The sequence below is a fragment of the Poecile atricapillus genome, chromosome 14 (genome assembly GCF_030490865.1).
Source record: "Poecile atricapillus isolate bPoeAtr1 chromosome 14, bPoeAtr1.hap1, whole genome shotgun sequence".
Classification (NCBI taxonomy): domain Eukaryota; kingdom Metazoa; phylum Chordata; class Aves; order Passeriformes; family Paridae; genus Poecile; species Poecile atricapillus.
This window is the reverse complement of record NC_081262.1, coordinates 16,248,492-16,272,751: the sequence shown is the minus strand read 5'-3', so window position 1 is coordinate 16,272,751 and position 24,260 is coordinate 16,248,492. Positions and strand designations below refer to the sequence as shown.

The 24,260-nt window shown below is 52.0% G+C and overlaps 1 protein-coding gene across 1 annotated transcript; it reads right to left on the bottom strand.

Annotated features, from left to right (window-relative positions):
* Positions 1–4,258: 4,258 nt before the first annotated feature.
* LCMT1 (leucine carboxyl methyltransferase 1) lies at positions 4,259–23,993 on the bottom strand. Its single transcript, XM_058849601.1, has 11 exons — positions 23,875–23,993; positions 22,920–23,011; positions 22,288–22,409; positions 20,187–20,263; positions 19,311–19,372; positions 12,823–12,925; positions 11,488–11,608; positions 8,975–9,076; positions 8,183–8,274; positions 6,925–7,022; positions 4,259–5,168 (listed from the first exon to the last, which is right to left on the bottom strand). The coding sequence occupies exons 1-11, from the start codon at positions 23,949–23,951 to the stop codon at positions 5,146–5,148; spliced, it is 969 nt and encodes a 322-aa protein (XP_058705584.1). The 5' UTR covers positions 23,952–23,993; the 3' UTR covers positions 4,259–5,145.
* Between the last annotated feature and the right edge of the window lie 267 nt (positions 23,994–24,260).

Below are 24,260 nucleotides of genomic sequence, written 5' to 3'. Positions count from 1 at the left end.
CCCAGAATTCAGATCCCAGATCCCAGATCCCAGATCCCAAATTCCAAATCCCAAATCCCAAATCTCAGATCCCAAATCCCAAATCCCAGATCCCAGATCCCAGATTCCAAATCCCAAATTCCAGATCCCAAGTCCCAGATTGCAGATCCCAAATCCCAGATCCCAGATCCCAGATCCCAGATCCCAGATCCCAGATCCCAAATACCAGATCCCAAATCCCAGATCCCAGATCCCAAATCCCAGATCCCAAATTCCAAATCCCAAATTCCAAATCCCAAATCCCAGATCCCAGATCCCAAATCCCAGATCCCAAATCCCAGATCCCAAATTCCAAATTCCAAATCCCAAATCCCAGATCCCAAATTCCAAATTCCAAATCCCAAATCCCAGATCCCAAATCCCAGATCCCAAATTCCAAATTCCAAATTCCAAATCCCAAATCCCAGATCCCAGATCCCAGATCCCAGATCCCAAATCCCAGATCCCAGATCCCAGATCCCAAATTCCAAATCCCAAATCCCAGATCCCAAATCCCAAATCCCAGATCCCAGATCCCAGATCCCAGATCCCCAGTGGCACCAGCAGCAGGGGTGAGTCCCAGGAGCAGCAGGACAGGTCCCTGGCCAGGGAAAGGGCAGCCCAGTGGCCGATCCAGGCTGCTGCTCCCCGTTCCTGGCACAGGAACGCTGCCAAGGACGGTGCCACTGAGGCCAGGCTCTGTGTCCCAGCACGGTGGTGGCTGCAGAGCACGGCAAGGTCACAGCCCCAAGGCGAGGATTAACCCCCTGTCCTTGGCTTTTAAACATTTACCACTCCCGAGGGAGCGGGGATTCTTGCCTGAGCCGTGCAGAGGAAACGCTCCACACTCAGGTGACAAAGACATGAAATATTGCTGAGCACAGGCCTGAAACAGGACAAAACAAAAGCAGAACCTTGAGGGGAGGGTTTCCCTTTGGTGGCAGCTCCAGCCTCAGCAGCTGCCTGGCGTTCAGAGGTGCCAGGGACAGCAGAGGCCACAGCCCCGCTCTCAGCAGCCGTCACTGGAGATGAAATCCTCAGCACCAAGGTTTGCTCAGTAAGATACACGGAAACTCTGCCCGTGGGAAAAGGCGTGGGGATGAGAACAGATAAATCTGTTCATATCAGCAGACACTTATTTTTGTCCTTGTTTGGGCTTGCACCGATTTGTTAGATAAGTGACAATAGCAACTGTGTCAATTAGTACAGGAAGTGGTGGCACCAAACAAGACAAGGCTTCCAAAAATACTTTTTAGGAATCACAGAGAACGTTTCCCTCATCCATCCACCTGGGCAGGAGAGCCAGAACAGCCCTGTTTTATCCACCCCATGTTCCACTCCTCTCCTCATTTCACCGTGCAGATCTGCCACTTTTCCTTTGCTTTTCCATACAAACCAAAGCACACAAAGGAGGGTCTGTATAGAAAACCAGATTTGAGGGTTGGATGATCTTTAATATCCCTTCCAATCCAAACTGTTCTGGGATTCTAAACCCAGACCACTCAAACTCCAAAAACCACTTGAGCAGATGCTGAAGAACATCATCAAGTACTGTGAGCACTCAGTCACAGAATCCTGGTTTGGGTTAACCCATTGTGCCAGAGCCTCCCAGGGAAGAATCTCATCCTAAAATCCAATCTAAACCTCCTCTCTGGCAATTTGATTCCCCTTTTCCCCATCACTCCATGCTCTTGAAATCCTTCAAGTGCTCTCTGCGAATCGGTGCTGGTCCATTTTAAAGACCAGAATCCCAGCTGCTGTCTGTATAAAAGTTATTACAAAGTGTTCTGGTGCTGCAAGGAAAAACCCCGGCAAATCCAGCCTCGGGGTCAGCTCTTGGGAAGAGCCATAAAGCACCAGAGCAGCTCCTGTGACACTGCCTTATCTTCCCGTGTTTATCTCGGAGAGTCCCCGGGATTACACAACTGCTGCTGAAAGAGAACTTGCAGAATGATTTGCAGCTCGTAGCTGTGGCACAGGTGAGGTGACCTCTGGCCCTCCACTGAGCCCACGTTGTGTAAGAGTTTTCCCTCCAGTCGCTGCCTCGGTGCAGATGGAAATTTCCAGGGATCCTTAATGCGGACTGGGCGTTGTCTGCTGGAGAGCAGGGACGGATTTGTGTCAGTTCTGCACTCACAGACTGGTGTTTGAGCGGGGAAAATTACCATCCAAGTAGGATGAAGCCATTCAGGCCTTAATTCTGCTATTTCACATTCTTAATTCTGGTGTTTAGAATAAAATCCACCAAGCTCCCACAGAAGGGATGGATGCTCCTGGTCCTACACACCCCTGCAATGAGCTGGCCCCTGGCTGTCTTGTCAGCCCACCTGCTTTTCCTTCCTCAAAAACCACATTCTCCTGAGCCCCAGCAGCTCAGAGACCTGAAAAATTGTGTAAACTCAAAATGGGGAGCTGGTAATCTGCAGAGGGGCTGAAATACCACCGAGCCAACCTCTGCTTTTCATTCTGCTGGGCAAGCCCTGGCAGGGACTGAACAATTTAACTTCCTGAAGGTAATTTCTTCTATCCATCCTTGAAGAGTGAGCAGGGCACGCTCAGGGATGGGTGATGGGGCTGGGACACAGGCACAGGGCAGACAAGGCAGGGAAAGCAAGGCCAGCAGCCAGCACTGAGTGGGGACAGGCAGGGGGAGTTCCTGGCTCCTGCTGGAACCATCCAGGGACCTCTGCCTCACCCTGCCACAGACACAGCACCCAGCCTTCTCCTCAGCAAAGCTTCCCATCCCATTCCCCACTCTGGGAACCCTTCCTGAGCACAGCTCCTCTCCAATCCCTCCCTGGGTGGGCAGGACAGGCTGCCCAGAGCAGCTGGGGCTGCCCTGGAGCCCTGGAACAGTCCCAGGCCAGGCTGGACAGGGCTGGGAGCAGCCTGGGATGGTGGAAGGGATCCCTGCCCAGGGCAGGGGTGGAACTGGGTGCGATTTAAAGGCTCCTTCCAATCTAAACCGTTCTGTGGCTCTTAGAGATGAATTCTGTTGGCCCAGCAGCACCAATCCCCCGGGAAAAGGCCAGGCTGGAGCAGGAGGGAGAGGCAGAGATCCAGGGGCAGCTCCAGGGATCCCCCATCCCAGGGGCAGCAGCAGCAGAAGGCAGAGGCCACCTCTCCTGCCTGGAACAGCCTCCTGAGCCAGCAGCTTCCCAGCAGAGCAGCGCTGCTCCAGCAGCACCCTCCACATCCAAACATTCCCTGGAGAGAGCTGAGAGATTTGTTTCTCTATTTCAGTCAGCACAAGGCTGAGCACAGGGCTGCCCACCCGTCCTCCCCCACGAGCTGCCAGGGATCCCGCTTCCTTTGATCCTGCTGCAACCCTGGAGCACAGCCTGACCCAATTTCCTCACCACTGCTGCCAACTCCGAGGAGACACTCTGCTCGAGTTCCTGGGAGTGATTTCCCTTCTCCCAGCTGGGTGCTGAGCAGCTGGGACAGGGCAGGGGCACCGCGGTGCCCTCGCCCCACGGCAGCGGCTCCGCGCCGGGCTGGGCTCCCCACGGGGCAGCAAATTACACAGACACCCAAAATAGAACTGATGAGCACCAGGATCTGCCTCCTGCCAGCACAGACATTATTCCCAAACACAAAGGGATGAAATTATGACAAAAAAAGACACAAAAGGCTGATGGAGCTCAGGACATCTCCGCAATGAGCCACGCTCAAACGCGCTGAGATGAAAAATGAACCAGCTCAGGGGATGCTCCTCAGGTGGGAACAGCTCCAAGGAAACAGGTTTGGATGTTCCAGGGCAGGTGGGACTCCAGCCTGGCTCCCACTCAGAAAGATGCTACAGGAGGCTCAGGGAATGTGGTCCCAAAGGGGGTCTGGCTAAATTAAATGGATAATAGAGATGGGCTTTCATGCAACTCTGAATTCCTCATTTAATTCCCAAGAAATGAGCAGGACAGTGTTGGTGCCTCTGGGCATTAGTGACTGCTGAGGAAGGCTCCTGCAGTGCAGAGGGGCTGTGCTGGGGTTTGGGTTCATTTTTAACCCCTGAAGGAAAGGTCATTTCACAGGATGCCAGAATGGGTTGGGTTGAAGGGACCTCCAAGCCCACCCAGTGCCACCCCTGCCAGGGATCCAGGGGCAGCCACAGCTCTCCTGGGCCTGCCAGCAACTGCTTTGAAAAATATTCCAGGTGAGGCATTGGGTGAGAGCAAAAATGTCACCAAACCAGATAGAAACAGGTCATTTCAAGCAAACAAGACAGGAGACCAATTATAAATACTAAACATTTATTATTTTTCTCATAGGAAGGTTGCAAGATTCAATTTCAAACAACAGGACAAGGGCTTTCATTGCTGTTGGGATTTTGTTTTGCTTCTTTTAAGGGGAAAGAGAGAAGGAGGAACTGGTGTAAAGATACTACCAGAAGCAGTGCAAATTGAGATTAATTTCTTTCTTCAGCATCCCAGTGCTGAAACCACAAGCTAAGCCTTTCCCAGTTAAATCAAACCCATTTTCCAGTTTCTTGTACATCACTGAACACAGCCAGGGCCCTCCTCCTCCTCCTTCACCCTTCCCCTCCAGGAACACCCAGCAGTGACAGTGAGCAGCAGTGAAGCCTGGAGAAGCCAACACACTTGATCAGAATCCGACCTGAGCAGAACAGAACGCACAGAATTCCCTCCCTGCCCACCCAGGGCAGAACAGAACGCACAGAATTCCCTCCCTGCCCAGCCAGGGCAGAACAGAACGCACAGAATTCCCTCCCTGCCCACCCAGGGCAGAACAGAACGCACAGAATTCCCTCCCTGCCCAGCCAGGGCAGGCTCCCCCTGCTGCAGCTGCCCAGGCTCCTGCCACAAACACCAGCTACACATCCACAAAAACACGGGAGAGGGAAACCAAAGAGTCCAAGAACACTTCACTTTCAGCTTTAAACTAAGGAAGGCAAGCTTTAAACAGGAGTTACTGACACCTTGTGCACCGTTAGACAGCTGGGAACGGGAGGCAAGTCCTGCTCACAGAAAATGTTCCTTGAAACCACCCCAAGGCACCAGGCCCGTCCCCAGCAGCAGCAGCAGGAGCTGTCCCAGCCACAGCCCGGGGCTGCCACGTGCAAATCCCATCCTCTCCACCTCCATGGGGCTCCACAGGGCTCCCCTCCCCTCAGAAGTCGATGTTTGCCAGGCCTGTGTGAAGAGAAAGAGGGATTTGGGGAAAGAAAGGAGATTTTATTATTCCCTGCCCTTCACTGGAACCGGCTCAGCTACACACAGCAAGAAAGGTGCTTTGAGAGTTAATTCATTCTTTCAAACTTAAACATAAAGGATTTGGTGTGAGGAAAGCAGGAAATGGGTTGGGCTGCACTTTTTTGATTTTTAGACCCTTTTTTGATTGTGATTTAATTGATTTGACGAAGTCAATTTGCAGGAGCACTGGAGTTATTCATGGCAGAAGGAACACCACAAAGTTCAGGGTCTGCCCATGAAATGAAGAAGACAAAGAGGGGAAATCACCAATAACGAGGGCAGTAAATCCACACTGGATAATAAAGCCCTGCTTTAGATTAAGGCATATCCATGTCCATTGGACACTTGATGATCACCTTTGAGATCACTGCCTGTTTTAACTTCTCCCTGCACCCCTCAGCCTCAGCTCCCCAAACCGTCCTAAGCCCTTCTCTAATGACAGCAAAAGAACAATGCTGAGATCCCCAGCACAGGGGAACTTTGGGGCCTTAGCTCCTCTAAAAATGAGTTGTGTATTACAGTCACCACCTCTCATTCTGAAGGAATCCAATGCAGAACACGGCTTTTTGAGCTCAGAGCTCTGGAGGATTCAGGAGAGCACCACCACAAGGCAGCAGCTCTGTCACAGCAGCAGCAACAGGGTGTTGAAGAGCTCCTTTCACCAGATTTTATTTCATCTCCTTTCACCAGCTCTGTCAGAGGCTTTGCTGCCCAGCCAGGCTGCAGGGACCAGATTTATTCCTGTTTGCTGAGGAACAGTCAATAAAATCTGCTCTTGGATACTCTGTCAGAGCAGGGGAAGGGCAGAGAGGATGGAGCAATGATACAAGTGGCAGGCAGAGGTTTTCTGGAAAGACTGAAGTCCCTGAAATTGCAGCCAGCAGTAGAGACAAACTGGCTGCAATAGAGTTGTCTTTCTAATCTGGACAAATACAGGCTGTGGCCATCCATCCCTCAGCCAAACAACCATTCCCCTCATTTCATCATTTCTTGGGCAGCAGCAACATCCAAATGTCACAGAAAGCCTAAATCAAGTCTCTCTCTCTCTCACAGAAATTCCAGCCTGGGAGAGACAGAATTTTAAGAACGAAAGGAACATGTAGAAGAGATAATTTCAGAGGGAATACTTTTCCCCAGAGAGAAAGCGCTGTGGAAAACTTCAGTGTCAGATGGCTGCAAATGGGGACAGTGCAGAGAAGCCTGGGATAAGTAATACAAATTTATTTTTGTGTTGTCAGGACACTGTGCCTTCATATACCGTGTGCCCATATGGCACTTCCCATGCATGGGATTTGTAAACCTTTCAATTAGCACTGATGGGATAAAGCAGGCAGTTATTTAAAGTAACCCATACGGCATCTTCTGGTGGAAAAATTCCAACTCCCCTGTACTGGACAGGCTTCCCACTTGGATGCCCATAAAGGCTCCAAAGGCTGGGGAGGAACAATCCCCAGCTGGGAGGTGCTCCAGTCCTGGAGCAGGGGGGCTCTGAGGCACAGCTGCTGTGACATCCCAAGCCCAGCCCTCCCACAGGACATTTCCATGGCAGGATCACCCCCAGCTGCTGTGACATCCCAAGCCCAGCCCTCCCACAGGACATTTCCATGGCAGGATCACCCCCAGCTGCTGTGACATCCCAAACCCAGCCCTCCCACAGGACATTTCCATGGCAGGATCACCCCCAGGAGAACATTACCCAGGTTGCTGCTGTCCTTGCAAGCCCAGCAGATGCAGTAGTGCTGCATCAGTTGTTCAAACAGTTCCTTTTCATCCAGGAATTCAAGGGCTTCTATTCTGCAAGAGTAAAATAAAAGTCGGGATTTGAGCTGGACTCTCAGCAGGATTTTTACTGAATTGTTCACTCCATGGGAGTGAAAACTGTGACCAGAAAGGCAGTTACCTCTCCAGGGAATAATTACAGGTATTTATCCATGATGCCACCCCTGTCAATGCATGGAACAAGTGACCCACAGGGTGCTTTCAACTCCTCATCCCTGGAACTCCCTGTTCCAGGACTCATCCGTGGAACTCCTCACAAAACCAGGGCTGCAACTGAGGCTCTGAAGGGGCCAAAGTTCCTAAGTGAACTCCCAGGTGTGAAATGCTGCAAAGGAACACTGTGGGAAAGACTTTCCTAAAGAAAAAGCATTTGCCTCACTGCTACTGGAGGACAGAGTTTACATAACCCTATTTCCTGGCATGTGGAACAAGTGCAAGGAGCTGAACAGATCCAAGGTAGCCAAAAATGCTGCAGAGAAAGCACGAGCTCTGTGTCTCCACCAGTGCCATATGGTGCCACCACACATCCCTGTTCCTATTTAAACCACCTCTGATTTCCCCTCTCACCTGTTCAGTTCCAGGCTTTGAGAAACCCCCATACGTGAATATTTTGACCAAGGTAACTTGCTCAGCTAATTCCAACTATGAATGACTCACAGCATTTCACATTTCACATTATATCCCTAAGAAGACACTCCTTAAAATTTCCCACTGTTTAGCATTTAGTGCAGAAATATTAACAAAATCCAGGCAGATCAGTGACTGTTAAACAGCCTTTAGTCCCTGCTCTGAGCTCTGCAGAGCCAGCAGTCTCCCCCTCATGATTTCAACGTGTCATGGTTTAACCCCAGCCAAGATCTTCACAAGGAACATCTTGGGGACTGCAAAAAGTCAACACAGCATTTCTGTGGCATCTCCCATCTGCAAATTTCTGTCATGAGAGATGCCTTCTGTCACACCCAAATAAGCCACCACTACTTCCAGTCTGCTCCTGGCAGCGTTCACCCTCTGGATCATCGATCCAGGCATTATCCTGGAGCTCTGCAGAGCTTCAGAATCAGCAATGCTGTGTCTCCCTGGGCAGCACCTGCCTGCAGCCTCCTCTCTGTTACACCTGGATGGGAAGGACCTTGGAAATGGCATCTGCAGATGACTTTTGGGTCCAAAAGTGGTACCTTTTGACATCAGCCTGTGGCAGGAAGCTGTACACCTTCATCATATCGATGGCACGGGCGTTTTCCCAGCCATTTACCAGCAGTCGTTCCCTCTGGAAAACAAAGGGCAGCACAGCTCTCACAGGGCTCCAGGGAAAGCCCCTGAGGATGGCAGGACAGTGTTGCCCTGTAAGGATTTCACTGGGCAGCTGACTGAGCTGTGCTCTGAAGAGCTCCCAAGCTCTTCCCTAACCCTGTGCTGCTGATCTGTGCAGGCTGGCCCTGAGCAGGAGCTTCTGTGCAACACTGACATTCAGCTATCAAAGAGAAGCTCTGGGGTGACCTAACTGTGGCCTGCCAGGACCTGAAGGAGCCAACAAGAAACGTGGAGAGAGATTGTTTACAAGGGCTGGAGTGCCAGGACACAGGGAATGGCTCCCAGTGCCAGAGGGCAGGGCTGGATGGGATCTTGGGCAGGAATTGTTCCCTGGCAGGGTGGGCAGTGCCTGGCACAGGTGCCCAGAGCAGCTGGGGCTGGCCCTGGATCCCTGGCAGTGCCCAAGGCCAGGCTGGACAGGGCTTGGGGCAGCCTGGGAGGGTGGAAGGTGTCCCTGCCATGGCAGGACTGGCACTCCATGGTCTCTCAGTCCCTTCCAAGCCAAACCATGTCCTGATTCCACAATAACGTGGCCAGCAAAGGGCTCAGGGACTGCCCCACCGTGCCCTGGTCCCTGCTGAGCCCCACAGGGCACACTCCCAACTCAGATCCAGGCTAACACAGGGTTAACTCAGCCCCCTGAGCTGTCCCCTCACCTGTGAGTCCAGGGAGCTGCAGAGCTCCACCCCGGCCAGGTTGCACTGCCGGCGCTGCAGGTTCTCGATCATGATCTGCCCGAAGCGATCCCTCATGTTCACCTCAGGGAGACAAGGAGACAAAACTGTTCCCCCTTCCCAGCACAGCAGAACCGCGGGGAAAAGCAGGAACCTGCTCAAACCCCTGCATCCCCTACGTCACAAAAGGCACAGCGTGGCAGAGAGGGGCACGGCCTCACAGCAGCTGTCACTCCACACTCCCTCCTCCTCATCCTCCTCCTCCTCCTCCTCCTCCTCCTCGGGAGCTGCCCCAGGGACAGGGGACAGTGCCTCAGGGACAGGGGACAGTGCCCCAGGGACAGGGCTCCAGGGACAGGGGACAGTGCCCCAGGGGCAGGGGACAGTGCCCCAGGGACAGAGGACAGTGCCCCAGGGACAGGGGACAGTGCCTTAGGGACAGGGGACAGTGCTCCATGGGCAGGGGACAGTGCTCCAAGGGCAGGGGACAGGGCTCCAGGGACAGGGGACAGGGCTCCAGGGACAGGGGACAGTGCCCAAGGGCAGGGGACAGGGCTCCAGGGGCAGGGGACAGTGCCCCAGGGACAGGGGACAGTGCCCCAGGGACAGGGGACAGGGCTCCATGGGACAGGGGACAGTGCTCCAGGGACAGGGGACAGTGCCCCAGGGACAGGGGACAGTGCTCCATGGACAGGGGACAGTGCTCCAGGGACAGGGGACAGTGCTCCATGGACAGGGGACAGTGCCCCAGGGACAGGGGACAGTGCCCCAGGGACAGGGGACAGTGCTCCAGGGGCAGGGGACAGTGCCCCAGGGGCAGGGGACAGTGCCCCAGGGGCAGGGGACAGGGCTCCATGGGCAGGGGACAGTGCTCCAAGGGCAGGGGACAGTGCTCCAGGGACAGGGGACAGTGCCCCAGGGACAGGGGACAGTGCCTCAGGGACAGGGGACAGTGCTCCAGGGGCAGGGGACAGTGCCCCAGGGATAGGGGACAGTGCTCCAGGGGCAGGGGACAGTGCCCCAGGGACAGGGGACAGTGCTCCAGGGACAGGGGACAGTGCCCCAGGGACAGGGGACAGTGCCTCAGGGACAGGGGACAGTGCCTCAGGGACAGGGGACAGGGCTCCATGGGCAGGGGACAGTGCTCCAAGGGCAGGGGACAGTGCTCCAGGGACAGGGGACAGTGCCCCAGGGACAGGGGACAGTGCTCCAAGGGCAGGGGACAGTGCTCCAGGGACAGGAGACAGTGCCTCAGGGACAGGGGACAGTGCTCCAGGGGCAGGGGACAGTGCCCCAGGGACAGGGGACAGTGCTCCAGGGACAGGGGACAGTGCCTCAGGGACAGTGCCCCAGGGACAGGGGACAGTGCTCCAGGGACAGGGGACAGTGCTCCAGGGACAGGGGACAGTGCCCCAGGGACAGGGGACAGTGCTCCATGGGCAGGGGACAGTGCTCCATGGGCAGGGGACAGTGCTCCATGGGCAGGGGACAGTGCTCCAGGGGCAGGGGACAGTGCCTCAGGGACAGGGGACAGTGCCCCAAGGGCAGGGGACAGTGCCTCAGGGACAGGGGACAGTGCTCCAGGGACAGGGGACAGTGCCCCAGGGGCAGGGGACAGTGCCCCAGGGACAGGGGACAGTGCTCCAGGGACAGGTGACAGTGCTCCAAGGGCAGGGGACAGTGCCCCAGGGGCAGGGGACAGTGTCCCAGGGACAGGGGACAGTGCTCCAGGGACAGGGGACAGTCCCCCAGGGACAGGGGACAGTGCTCCAGGGACAGGGGACAGTCCCCCAGGGACAGGGGACAGTGCTCCAGGGGCAGGGGACAGTGCTCCAGGGGCAGGGGACAGTGCCCCAGGGGCAGGGGACAGTGCTCCAGGGGCAGGGGACAGTGCCCCAGGGACAGGGGACAGTGCTCCAGGGACAGGGGACAGTCCCCCAGGGACAGGGGACAGTGTCCCAGCGGGGCTGGCAGCACAGCTGCTCTGCTCTCAGCCCTCACAAACTCCCCCAGCTCTGCAGCAGTCATTTACAGCTTGCAGGATCCTGTCACTAACTCCTGCAGCCACCCAGTTCCCCCGAGGCAGTGTTTTACTTCCACAGGGAGAAACAGGGCTCATGCTGATGTGCTTTTTGCTCCACTTTGCCAAAGAACACAGAGGTAATTATGTAATGTCATAATCCAGAGCCAGCACTCAGCATCGTTTCTTTTTCCTCTGCTTTAGCTAAATCAATATTCTATGGTTTTTTCCACGTATGGATTAAGTCTCAATTATTTTGCTTCAACATAGTCCAGAAATTGTCTTTCAGAATAGAAGTATTTTCTCTATATTGGGCTAACCAAGCTACAAGTTAAAACACATTACTACAGAAATTCAGCAGAAACTGCTGTTTCTACAAAAGGACATGGCCCACTCTCATTCCTCAGCAACTCCCACCTACGAGAGCAATTTTAATGCCAACAATGCAGGTCTCAAAATGCCCCTTTGGTTTTACCTGCTCATAATTGATAACCATGGCCACGGGGAAGGTGCTTGCTGCCCACTTGAGCAGGTTTGCAGACTGCTGGGGGGTCATGTAAACCAGCACACACTCGGCCACCAGCAGCGTTGGCAAACTGCAAAACAAGAAGCAAAGGAGAACGTGATTTCCAGCAAAAGAACAAGAAAAAGCTAAAAAGGATCGTGAGCAAGCAAGTCACTTCGTGTCCACAGAGTTTCCTGAAAGAGCTCCATTTTTTATGAACCAGACACTGAAGACTGAATGAAATCTCTTCATCACATTGAGTAAAGCTGGGATTTCTGGCAGCTGAGAATTAATGAACCACAGGAGACTCCTGTGGTTGTGAACCAGAGATTTTAGGGATCAATCTCCCCAGAGCCAGCCCTGAGCACAGAGCAGTGTGCATTCTCCAAGTCCTCTGTGACAGCAGGAACTGAGGTGTGTTAAAATTCCCTCTGCAGGACAATTGTGCCCTGTGGGCACAGCTCACAGTCCTGCAGAGATCAGTGAAACCAGGCATTAATTACAAATTGAAAAAAGAAAGTTTTCTCTTAAAAAAAAAAAAAAAGTTCCAAGAAGAATTTTAATTAGACAAATTTGTTCACTTATCTCTAAAACAATTTTCACATATTATTATCTAACAAAATGTAATCTATAGTTTGCACGTTGCCTCTTCCCCCTCCATCCACAAAACAACAAAAATAGACATCCACACAAGTGATTCTTCTTCACAATTATTGAGTTTGCTTTTAATTGCTGGAATGAAAGGGGGAAAAAAAGTCACTAGAAGCAGGAGAAATTCCACAAGGAGCAGCAATGTAGGCAAGCAAGGCAACATTTCAGAGGATGGAAGTGTAAAGAATTAAATGGCAATTTGATGCATTCTGCTTCCCCATATGCTCTCTCCCACCCAGCCAGATCGCTGCTATTTATATTGCTTAGATTTTAAAGGTCTGTCCATCATCCACTCAAAAACTCAACTCCTGCCCCCCCAAAGCCTCATGTTGAACAAGAAAACCCCAGAGGAGCTTTGGGATTCAGACCCCAAGGACTCCATTGCAGTCCCACACAAAGGTTCAGGGAACAACAGGGGTTGTTCAGGAAAATAATTACAGAGATAAAACTCAGAGAATCCTGGAGTGGTTTGGGATGGAAGGGATCACAGGAACCACCCAGTGCCACCCCCTGCCATGGGCAGGGACACCTTCCACTACCCCAGCTCCAAGCCCTGTCCAACCTGGCCTTGGAAAATGGATTCCACAAGCTTCCACTAAAAAAACCAAACAAAACAAAAACCAAAGCAAACCAATGGAAACCCTATGATCTTACTGTATATCCAAGCTATGTTTCTTTAGCTTTTCCTCCAGATCCGATGAGAAACGGAGGTCTGCTCCCACTATGGAATATCGACTGGAGTCCAGGCTGTGGGAATCTGCAAGGCAAGAATTTGGGGAGACTAACGTTAAAAATGAGAGGGCTGCTGGAGTTCTGAATCAAAAAAACTACCCAGGAGCTCATGGATTGGGAGCCAAAGCTTGATGTGCTGTACTGAACTCTGAGCTGCAAACTCTTCCCCTTCAGACGTGAATTCCCTTCCCAGTTGTGTTTTGCAGTGCTCCATCTCTGAATTCCCTTCCCAGTTGTGTTTTGCAGTGCTCCATCTCTGCAGACCCTGCACTGAGCCTCTCCCTCTGCAGCCACGCTGAAGCAGAGAGGTTATCCCAGCCGTTACCATGGCTCCCAGCAATGCAGAGAGAAGAAACATGGCAAGATTAAAGGCAAGGTTTTTGTTTTGTTTGGAGAGTCTTCTCAGATGGCACAAGGTATGTACATAGGAACTACATGAAAGTACATCAATTTCTGAAAAACTGACAATATTTCAAATCATAATAACAGATACAGCTGTATCAATATCAATTAACTATCTATGTAGTTAAATAATAAATGTGGGGAGCAGATATAGACTTGGGGCCAAAAGAAGTTACCATTTAACCTTTTGGTATGATTTAGTGGTGGTATTAAGGAAAGAGTCAAATTATTGAAGGGACTCTGAGCAACAGATATTCCCCTGGGATACAACAGGATCCTGTGGATTCCTGTGGATGCTTCCCAGCACGAAGGAGGGACAAATCCCAGAGTCCAAGGAGCCCCTGCCATGCTGGCACAGCTGGGAGGAGGCAGCAGAGCCTCCTGCCATCAGGAATTCTGACACCCAGAGGAGCCCAGTGCCCACAGGAGGCACTTCCCAAGTGCTCCATCAAACCCACCCAGAGCCAAAGTCCTGCAGGAATACTGGCATGGCTCTGGAACACCTCAGGTATTCTGGAGGGGGTTCCAGAGCTCCCTGGGCAGCCCCTTCCTGCCCCTGACCACCCTTTCCAAGGAGAAATTCCTCCTGGTGTCCAAGCTGAGCCTCCCCTGGCACAGCTGGAGCGAGGAAAGAAGAGAAGCCAAGTGGCTGAAGGGACAGGATGAAAGGGGTTTCCATTTCAGGAGAGGGGAACAAAAAATGTGGGGACAAGTGTGGGTTTCCCAATTATTGTATCAAGCACTGATCAAACATTCCAGAGGATGCACCTCTGTTTAGTTTTCAAGTGACCACCTCCCTGAAAGAGGCACTAGAAAGTGACAACAGCTGCCATTCCAGCAACACTTGGGAGCAGATCCAGGAATCAGAAACAGTTCAGAAAGAGAGTTACAAGGGAAAAAAAAAAAGAGAAAAAAAAAAAAAAAAAAAAAAAAGTTGTGCGGCAAATGATTCAACATTTTGAGTCAAGGCTTTTTCCATGTGCATGTTCTGTAATAGCTTTACTACTTCCCACACCCTTCTATTTAAGTGATTACATCAAGGCCATGATAATGGCATCAAAAAAAGCCACCCAAAAACCCCACCACACACAGGGAAGTGTTTAAATAGGGATTGGTTTCTGTCCATGGATACGGCACAGCGAGCGTCAGCCACCACAATTAGTAGGGAATTAATGCCAGCTCCCTGTCCAGCTTTGGAGCTTGGACACACAAATACATCAGTAAAGAACAGAAATAAAAGCCAGAAATAAACCTCAAAACTTTTTAAGATCAAGGAGAGAGGGAGCACAAACACACCAAGGTGGAAGTCTGATTCGAGCATTTTTATCATGAAATCCCGAATTGGTTTGGATTGGAAGGGACCACCCAGTGCCACCCCTGCCATGGCAGGGACACCTTCCACTGCCCCAGGCTGCTCCAACCTGGCCTGGAACGCTTCCAGGAATCCAGGGGCAGCCCCAGCTGCTCTGGGAACCTGTGCCAGCACCTCCCACCCTCCCAGGGAAGGAATTCTCCTCAGTAGCTCACCTAAATTCCCCCCTCTTCAGTCTGATCAGACTTAACTAGGCAAACCTCAACTGCTCCATCACCTCCCACTTGGGGAGCAAACAATCACTGATGGCAGCTGCAACTGCCACTGTTCCCAGCCTGGAGGGCAGAAATCCATCCCCAAACACCCCAAAAGCTGCAGCACTGCTGGGACACGGGCTGGCACAGCTCTGCCTCACTGCAGCTGGAGACTCTCGGGGCTGGGCTGTGCAGGGCTGGACTGGGATGTTCCCTGGGGGTCCCTCCCCACTCAGGATATTCTGTCAATTATGAAGTCAGCAATCTGCTGCCAATGGATTTTACAATTCCTGCCCATCCACAGGGCAGCTGCAAAAGGAAAACCAAATTCCAGCTTGGCAGCACAGTCACGTGGTCCCCATTGACTTCTTCTGAGGAACAACAGTTTGTTTTAACTGAATTGATTTTGTGTGTATGTTCAAACCCCTGTGCTCATTCTTACTGCAGTGCTGTGACTCAGGCCACAATGCTGGCACTGACATTTGGTGGCTCAAACCACTGAAAATCCCATATTGCAGGTACTGATTCCTACCCAGGCACCACCACCTCGTGCTGGTTTCTAGTGAGGTTGTTTGGTTGGGTGCTCTCCTCTAGAGAGGGGATTTGTGTGGTACAAAGATTCTCTCTGCACTTGGCTGAAATGAAGGTTTGAGAAACACCAAACTCAGATTTAATTTGAGAAATACAAGGGAGGGGGGAGAGAAGGGGAGAAGGATGAGCCCCACCACTCCACCTACCCCACCCAGGCTCTCCTGGCCCAGGCTCAGGGTTCAGCTCTCCAGGGATAATCAATAGAGAATGCTCTGGGCACACACTTGTATGTTTATTTTCCATGGCTTTGGCACAGAGGTAACAACACGAGTGGTTCCAATTTCACAGTCATAGAACAAGACAAGCTTGTAGCAACTGAGTAGTAGCAGGAGCTGCTTGTAGCTGCCTTTTGACCTCAGCACATTGAATCTTTTCTTCCCAGCAATGTTAGGAGAAGAAACTGCTGTGCTGAGGGAGGCCAGGGCAGCACTGCAGCCTCCAGGCACACCAAGCTCTTCCTCTGCCACAAGAATTCAGCTTTCTTCTCTTACTCTCCTCTCACATTAGTGCAACGATTTCCTGGAGGTTTTCCAAGAGACAGCATGCAGGATACTATTGACTCCAAGTGATTTCATTAGGATTTTCAGGCTAAGGTCTCTGGCAGCTTTACAGAGCAGCAGCCTGTTCTGCATGCTGCTCTGCCCCAGCTCAGGCTTCACTCCACCAGCCCAGCAGGGCACTGCCACACACCCAGCTCGTCCTGCAAGCTCAGGGTCAGCCCCTGCAGGTCCTCCTGACACCCACCCTGGCTCACAAGGAAATCTGGGGATGGAGGGAAGCTGAAACAACCAAGCTGGCCCAGAAGATGTGAGTGGCACACCAAGGGAACAGCTCAGCAGGTGCAGTTTGTACCTGCCCAGGCAACAGCGCTGCAGCACTGCCCTCCCAGCACGAGCAGCATCCCCCAGCAGAGCAGGGAACCTTGAGAATGATCTGCTGGGAACTGCCCCAGGGCTAACACTGCTTTCCCTGGGGCTGTGACGGGCTCACCTCGCTGCACTCCTGGGCACCACCTCTGTCCTGGAGCTGCTCTGGCCACAGCTGCCCAGCACACGCTGCCCTGATGCCACTCAAGCTGTGCACTGGCAGCAGCTTCTCATCCAGGGTGAGCAGAAAAGCTGTGAGAGAACCTGAATTGTGTCAATCTGCATTGGCACAGCACAAAAACAAAATTCCAAACCATCTAAACAAATCATTCCTGGTACATCAGGGACAGGAGTGTGAGCTGATGTGGGGAGGCAGGCACAGGGAGGGAGAGGATTCTAAAATCCTGCTCCACATCCCCACAGAAAGGAGGAACATTTGCCTAGCTGGCAGTGCTGCTCCCCTGTGCCAGGTGGAATTCCCAGAACATTGCACAGTCTAACAGCTGTGCCAAAGGTGCCCCCAGGATGACACCCAGCCTTCCAGAGGCCAACAACAGCTCCAAAGGGAAGAGTCAAAGAGAGGAAACACTTCTCAACACTGGCACCTAAGTTGTTTCCTAGCTTTTTCTCAAAAATACTTAAAATCACTTTGTATTTCTGGGCCATTACTGAGCTCATGCTTTCATCCATCTATTTATTCTAATACCCAGATCCTGCAGGAAGGCAGCAATAATCATTTACATGTGAGGCACAAACTGTTTTTCCCCCCATGTGCATCACTTTCTATTAATCCACATTGAAATCATCATCAAGTCACTAATTTCACAAGATACTTCTACAGTTCTTTACCACTCTTCAGAGTTTGGATTTGCCAACAAGCTGCCACTTACTAATCACTGTATTTTCCCAATTTTTTCTTAGTGTTGAACAACAACATACCCTCAAGCACAGATCTCCATCTCCTCCATAACAAAAATTAACAACATATGCTCGCCCTCCATCCCAGCTCCTCATCCATATGAGAACCATTCCTTCCCCACAACCACTGTGCCATTTCTTTGGCAAACTTTGCCATGGGACACAGTCAAAACACATTCTTGAAATCCAAGCACTATGCTGATGTCCTTTTCCAATAGACAGGTTGACTTAGAGAGCTCCAACAGATCCGGGAAGCACAACTTACCCTCCCAAAAGCCATGGTGACTCTTCCTCAACACCTCTGATTCCTGTGTTCCACTAATTCTGTCTGTTAGAGCTCCTATGATCTGTTCAGTCCTCCTGGCTTGGGGTTCCCTGGATTTCCCCTGGAGCCCATCTGAGTCACAGCCACAACCTTCCAGCTGGAGACAGTATTAAATGAGAGGGCACAGACCAACCAGCAGCTGAGAGAATTCCTTGACAAGTTCCTTTAGATCTGTAAGAACTCTCTGCTCATCTGTTTATCTAGCTATTCCAGCACCTCTCCTGCTGGCACATCCCCACAAAGCAGCTCCATTCATCCTCAAACCAGAGTTCACAGGGATCTGACCAGTGCCTGGGGGTCACCTCAAGCTGGAGTTCCACAACACTTCCACCATCTCCACGTGTCCTGGACACGCTGCTACAGCCCAAAGATCCAGCAGAGCCCACACCAGCCTGGCAACAGCAAGGCTGAGGTTTTAACAGCCAGCACTGAGAAGGAACCAGAGGAGCAGCTCCAGAGAAACCAGTTTCACCAGTACACCCCAGTGGGAGCTGGCTGTTAACAGCCCTCGATTCCAACAGTGCAGGCTGGTAAGTCTGCAGGTATTTTGCTGCTCCAGATGCTCCTGCAGCTCTTGAGGAACACAAAGGCAGCCCCTGGCATGGACTGGGGGTGCCTCTGGGCCAGAGCTGCTGCAGCAGATCTCCCTGGGCTCAGGTGGCCCCAGCAGGGCCTGCCTGGAAGCCGGGGGTCCCCAGGAGCCCTTTTCTGAGCTGGGGCTCTGGCCTTTCCTCTTTGGAGGCCCGAGGGTACAAGGGAGATCTCTGCCCTCCAAAGACATCTGCAGGGCTGGGAAGTGAAGACCCAATGATGTGCAGCAGTAAAATCTGCAGGATGTGCCCAGAGCCTGGGCTTGAGCTTGCCCAGGGGCCACAGGTGGTCACTGCAGGCTCTGCCAGGGCCACACCTGCACACACAGAGCACTTGCTGTGGTGGGTGCAGGGAATTACTGCCCCTCCTAAATTGTCCAAGGCAGCTGCTACAGCTCAGCATCTGCACTGAGAACACAAACTCAACGGAACCCAGGGAATTTTCCACAAGTAAAAAGGTTTTCAAGGGCAATCCTAGCACAAACATACAATTCCAGAATGACTTGGGCTGGGAGGGACCTTAGAGACCATGGAGTGGCAGCCCTGCCATGGCAGGGACAGCTCCCACTGTCCCAGGCTGCTCCAAGCCCTGGCCTTGGACACTTGCAAGGATGGGGAGTCCACAACCTCCTGCTCCATAATGAGCTTAGAAAACAAGAGAGTACAACCACATCACTCCACCTGAAATTATTTATCCTTTCAATACCAAAATGTAACAAACAGCACTCATGAGCCTGGACTGTGCAGGCTGTGTTTCTGCTGTGAAAACTCTGCTAAATGTAAAGATTTGTGCTCTTAATGAGACAGAAAGCAGATAAACACTCAACAGATATTTTAATCCAGTATCCATGCCTCTCTGTAGCACTTTTTCCTTTCCTGTGACAGAAAAGGAACTACATATGAGAGAAAAAGAAAAAAAAACCAACAACTTTCTGCCAGAATAAAACCACTTAAAGAGAAGACATTTCTAACATGACATGGAACAAATGGGCAAGAGTCTGTAAGAAAAGAAAAAAGCCTCTTTTCCCTCCCAATTCTCTGTCCAAACAGCATTTCAAACATTAAAAGCCTGCCCACATAGCAGAACAAAATGATCAGAAAAGTTTTAAAAGTGCTGCAGTACATCACTGACTGAGTTTGAAGATGACTCACCTATTAGAAGAGAGTCCCCTGAATGGGATTCCATAATTGGTTTTGACAGGGGAGGTTTTGATCTGTGGGAAGAAGGAAGAAGCATCTCAGAGCAGTTAAGCCTGTTGAACAGTGTGCTTACAGTTTTTTTTCTTATCATATATATATATATATATATATGTGTGTGTGTGTCTGTGTGTGTGTGTGTATCAAAAGCAGCCAAGGGAATATCTCTGCCCTCTGCTGGAAAGAAAAACCTTTGCAAGTTTGGTGAAGTTTGAGCTGAGTTTCACACACAATTTCTTTAAGTTTTGAGAAAATCTTCCAAGAGAAATCCAGCTGCTCTGTAATGTGTCCTCAATAACCCTTAATGGATCCCTTCCTACAGGATATTCCCATGCAGCAGCAGCTGTCCTGCCTCCAACTGATCTGGCACATCTGGGAATTCAGCGCTGTCCTCAACATTAAGAGAAGACTTAATCACCTCTAATTGCCCTAATTGAGTGTCCCTGGCACACAACAAGCTCTGCTTGGCTCCCTAAAGCTTCCACACCTCACCTTCCCCAGCCTGGGACAGTGGCTGCAGAGCCTGCCTGCTAATGAACCTTTATTCAAAATAAATTCATGGAATGGTTTGGGAAAGGACCTCAGAGCCCCTCCAGTGCCAGCCCTGCCATGGCAGGGACACCTCCCACTGTCCCAGGCTGCTCCCAGCTCCATCCAGCCTGGCCTTGGGCACTGCCAGGGATCCAGGGACAGCCACAGCTGCTCTGGGCACCTGTGCCAGGGCCTGCCCACCCTCACATCCCAGAACATGAAGAGTTTCTCAGCAGAGATGAAATAATGACACAGACAGACAGCCAGTCTCCCACAGCTGAACACAGGCCTCAGACTTACTTGATATTATGTATTTTTCTTGCAACGATCATTGGAAAATCCACTTCAAAATATTTTCTAGGGAGAAGATTTTCATCCTGGGAATTGCAGGAAGACACTAGAATTAGGGACACTCAAGTTTCACATGCACAGGACAAGACAGAACCTCAAATCCTGAACAGCTCTGGTTTGGCTTATGCTGGCATTTGTAACAGTGCTACAACAACGTCCCACTGATTAAACCCCCTAAAATCCAGCAAAAATCGGCTGAGAAACATTAGAATGCCCTCTAAGAGTTAAAGAAATTATTTAACACTTTATGTAATCACAGGATCCCAGGATAGCAGGGGGTGGAAGGGAGCTTTGACGCTCATGCAGCCCAAGGCCTGCCCAGGCAGGGTCACGCAGAGCAGGTGACACAGGAACGTGCCCAGGTGGGGCTGGGATGTCACCAGAGAGGGGGAAAAATCGAATCTGATCTAATCCCAGACACCAGGTCACTGAAACACACACTCCAGCCATGTATTCTGGGGAGCTGGGAGAGCACAGCAGCAGGAATCTGCCACAGCATTTACCACAGCCTTCCAAGGAAAGAACAAGGCACGTTCTGCACACCCAGACAGTGACCACACTCCAGTTCTCCTCCAGCCCACAGCCAGAGCACGAGCACACCAGCCTGCCTGGACTACAAAAGAGGGGAGAGCTCTTCATTCCATGCTGGCACAATTTCCCAGCCTGCTGGAGAAGCTGTGCCAAGTCTCTCCCCTTTGTGATGGATGCTGCTGCCTGTTCTGGCTGTCAACCCTGGGTTTCTGAGATGAAAGCAGCACTCAGAGCACTCAACGCTCCAGGAACTGGCTCCCAGCTTCTGTACATTCATTACACCACACCTGCTCTCTGCAAGGACAAAGAATTGGAATTACAGGCCCCACTTCAGCTTTTAAAATCACCGTTACCAAAACAGGACATTGGCAGAGATTTTATAGGAATGCAGGTAAGATAAAAGCTTCACATCTCAGGGTTAAAAATAAATCAGAGTTGTCTCCCTTGCACTGATGGAATACAATGAATTGTGACCAAGCAAAATGCTCCTCAGGCTTCCCCCCAGAACCCAAATTTACCAATGTAAATGCTAATGAGACGACAATTCACTCAGAGGTGTGTTCATCCAGAACAATATTGTCATACAACACCTGAATAACTTAATTTCCATGAATTACACACACACAAACACTCCTATGCATGGAACAGTCTGCCCAGAGCAGCTGTGGCTGTCCCTGGATCCCTGGAAGTGTCCAAAGCCAGGCTGGATGGGGCTTGGAGCAGCCTGGGGTAGAGGAAGGTGTCCATGCCCACAGCAGAGGGTGGGACTGGATGGTTTTCCAGATTCCTTCCAATCCAAACCACTCTGTGATTCCATGATTTACATAAATAAACTCACAACTGGAATCCCAGGGGATGTGAGGGAAGCGTGGCAGTGGGTCAGGGAGTGATCCTGCCCTCATCCCTGGTGAGGCACAGCTGCAGGGTCCAGTCCTGATCTCCAAGAAAGACCCAGAGCTGCTGGAGAGGCTCCAGCAGAGGCCACAGAGATGATTTGGGGTCGGGAGCATCTCTGTGATGTGAGACTGCAGGAGCTGGGCCTGCTCAGTCTGGAGAAGGGAAGGCTGAGAGGGGATCCCATCAATCCATACAAATCCCTCCCAGGGGTGGCAGAGGATGGTGCCAGACTCTGTTCAGTAACAGGACGAGGAGCAGTGGCCACAAACTAAAACCCAACAACTTCCACCTTGATGTGAGGAAGAAGCTCTTTCCATGAGAGAGGAAAGAGCAGAGCCCTGGCGTGGCAGAGCCCTGGAACAGCTGCCCAGGGAAGGTGTGGAGTCTCCCTGAGGAGACATCCCAAACCCACCTGGACACGTTCCTGTCACCTCCAGGTGACCCTGCCTGGCCAGGGGGCTGGACTGGATGAGCTCCAGAGGTCCCTTCCAAGCCCAGCTCTCCTGGGATTGTGTGAGAGCTCCTGCTGTGCTGCCCCCCTGCCCTGTGAGACAGAGCCAGCCTGGAGCAGGTCCCCCAGCCCTGTGTCCCCTGCCAGGCCTGTCCCTGCAGCTCTCCTTACCTTCAGCCTCCAGAACAGGGTGTCCATGCCAGCCCCAAGGTTTACAATCTGACAGTTGCATTCTGTCCTCTCTAGGAAAGCCTTGATCAGGTAACTGACCCCGTGCACACGAGCATAATAACCTGCAACACACACAAACCCTGTTATTGCCACGCAGCACTCGATGTTTAACCTCAGCAACACCTCCAGGCAGTCTGTAGGAAGAACAACACCCTCTTTTCAAGATACCTAAGGGCTTTTGCTTTTCTTTTTTAATTACAAACAAAACCTCATGCACTGATGAAACTCAACTCCTTGGGTAAATGGAAGTTTTAGTCAATTTTCACCTCAAGCAGAGCAGAATAATTCTACAGCTGCAGAGACCCAACTGCCCTGGGTCAAACCAACACTTCTGACTGCTCAGAGGAGATCTCTACACTGGGACACACAGAGACAGCCCATTCAGAACACAAACAGCAAAGGAACAGAGTTTTGATTCACAGATTGATATTTAAGAGATCAGCTACAACACGGAATTTCTGCTGTCAGTTCCTTGTCTCAATTCCTGCACACATTCCCTCCCTTCCCTGACTCCCAGTGTGCAGAGGTTTCCTCAGGACACGTGAAGTGTCCCCATTCCCGTTCCAACTTGCCTCTGTTGATCTCAGGTGCTTTCCTTTCTTTGGCTTGTCTCACAAAATACTGGATGTAAGGGTCCTTCCAGTAGCCAACACTCACAGCAAACCTGTGCAGCAGCAGGGAAAAGAGAGGATGATGAAATAAGGCCACCAAAATTTACCCTAAAAGACACAGAGGCTGGAAAAGTCCCTCTGGCCTGGGTGTGCACATACAGACATGGTTTAAAAACCTGTTCCATGTGTAGAACTACTTGATTTAAGAGATTATATTAAGTTTAGTTAGAAATTTTAGCTGTTGCCATGTTCAACAAGCATCTCTTTAATGGCTGCTTCACTATTGGATGAAATTTTGCAAGCAAAGACCCAAATCTCAAATATTCTCTCCTGGGGGACCCAGAAGATGAATTGTTTGTCTCCAGACACACAAATCAAGCTTTACTTCTGTAAACATGTACATTGTTACATGACAAGGCGTTTGCACTTATCCCAGAGCTCCTACTCATCAGTTTAGCACAACGTTACTGTTTTAACACAACTTCTGAGTTTTGCAATTGATTCCGAAAGGAAAACTCTCCACCCAAACTCAACCACCCAAACATCTGCTGCTCCAGAAGCCAAAGGGGCAGCCGGACCGAGCAGCAATAACAGAGCACAAATTCCCAGCCAGGCACAAGGAAACTCATCCCGTTCCGGTGCGCATCCTGCAGAAGGAATCTGGAAACTTCGGGATGCTCTTCCCTGAGGCATCCCGAGCAGCAGGGGCTGCCCACACCGCCCGGAGCCGGGGCTCGGAGCAGCCCTGCCCGGGGCACCGGGGGATCTCCCACACACGCACCGCGACCGGCTCCGAGCATCACCCTCAGCCGCGCCCGGGGCACGGAGCCCCACACCGGGAGAGGCCGGGGCCGCTCCCCCGAGCCGCCCGAGCCGTCCGCACTGCTCAGCCCCGGAGCTGCCCCCGCTCCGGTACCGTTTGCAGACGGACGCGTCCTCGCAGGTTCCCCGCACCGCCTCGTCCGCCTCGTCGGGGCCGGCAGCGGCCGCCATGGAGCGTGCGGAGCCCGGCCGCTGCCGCCGCCCCTGCGGCCCGCCCCCCGCCACCCCTCATTGGGCAGCGCCCGCCGGAACTCGGCAGCCATTGGTCCGCGCGCCCGTCCATATGCACAGCGCCCAATGGGAGCGCGCGGCACGCAGCGCCTCGCCCAGGAAGCGGCGGCGGGAGCGCAAGGCGTACCGGGAGCTGTAGTCCGGGAGCCGCTCGGCGGTAACGGCGCGGATCCACCGCTGGGGCTGTCCGGGAACGGGCGGCCCCGACAGAGAGCTCGCTCCGACCGCCCCTCATAACGCAGCAGCACC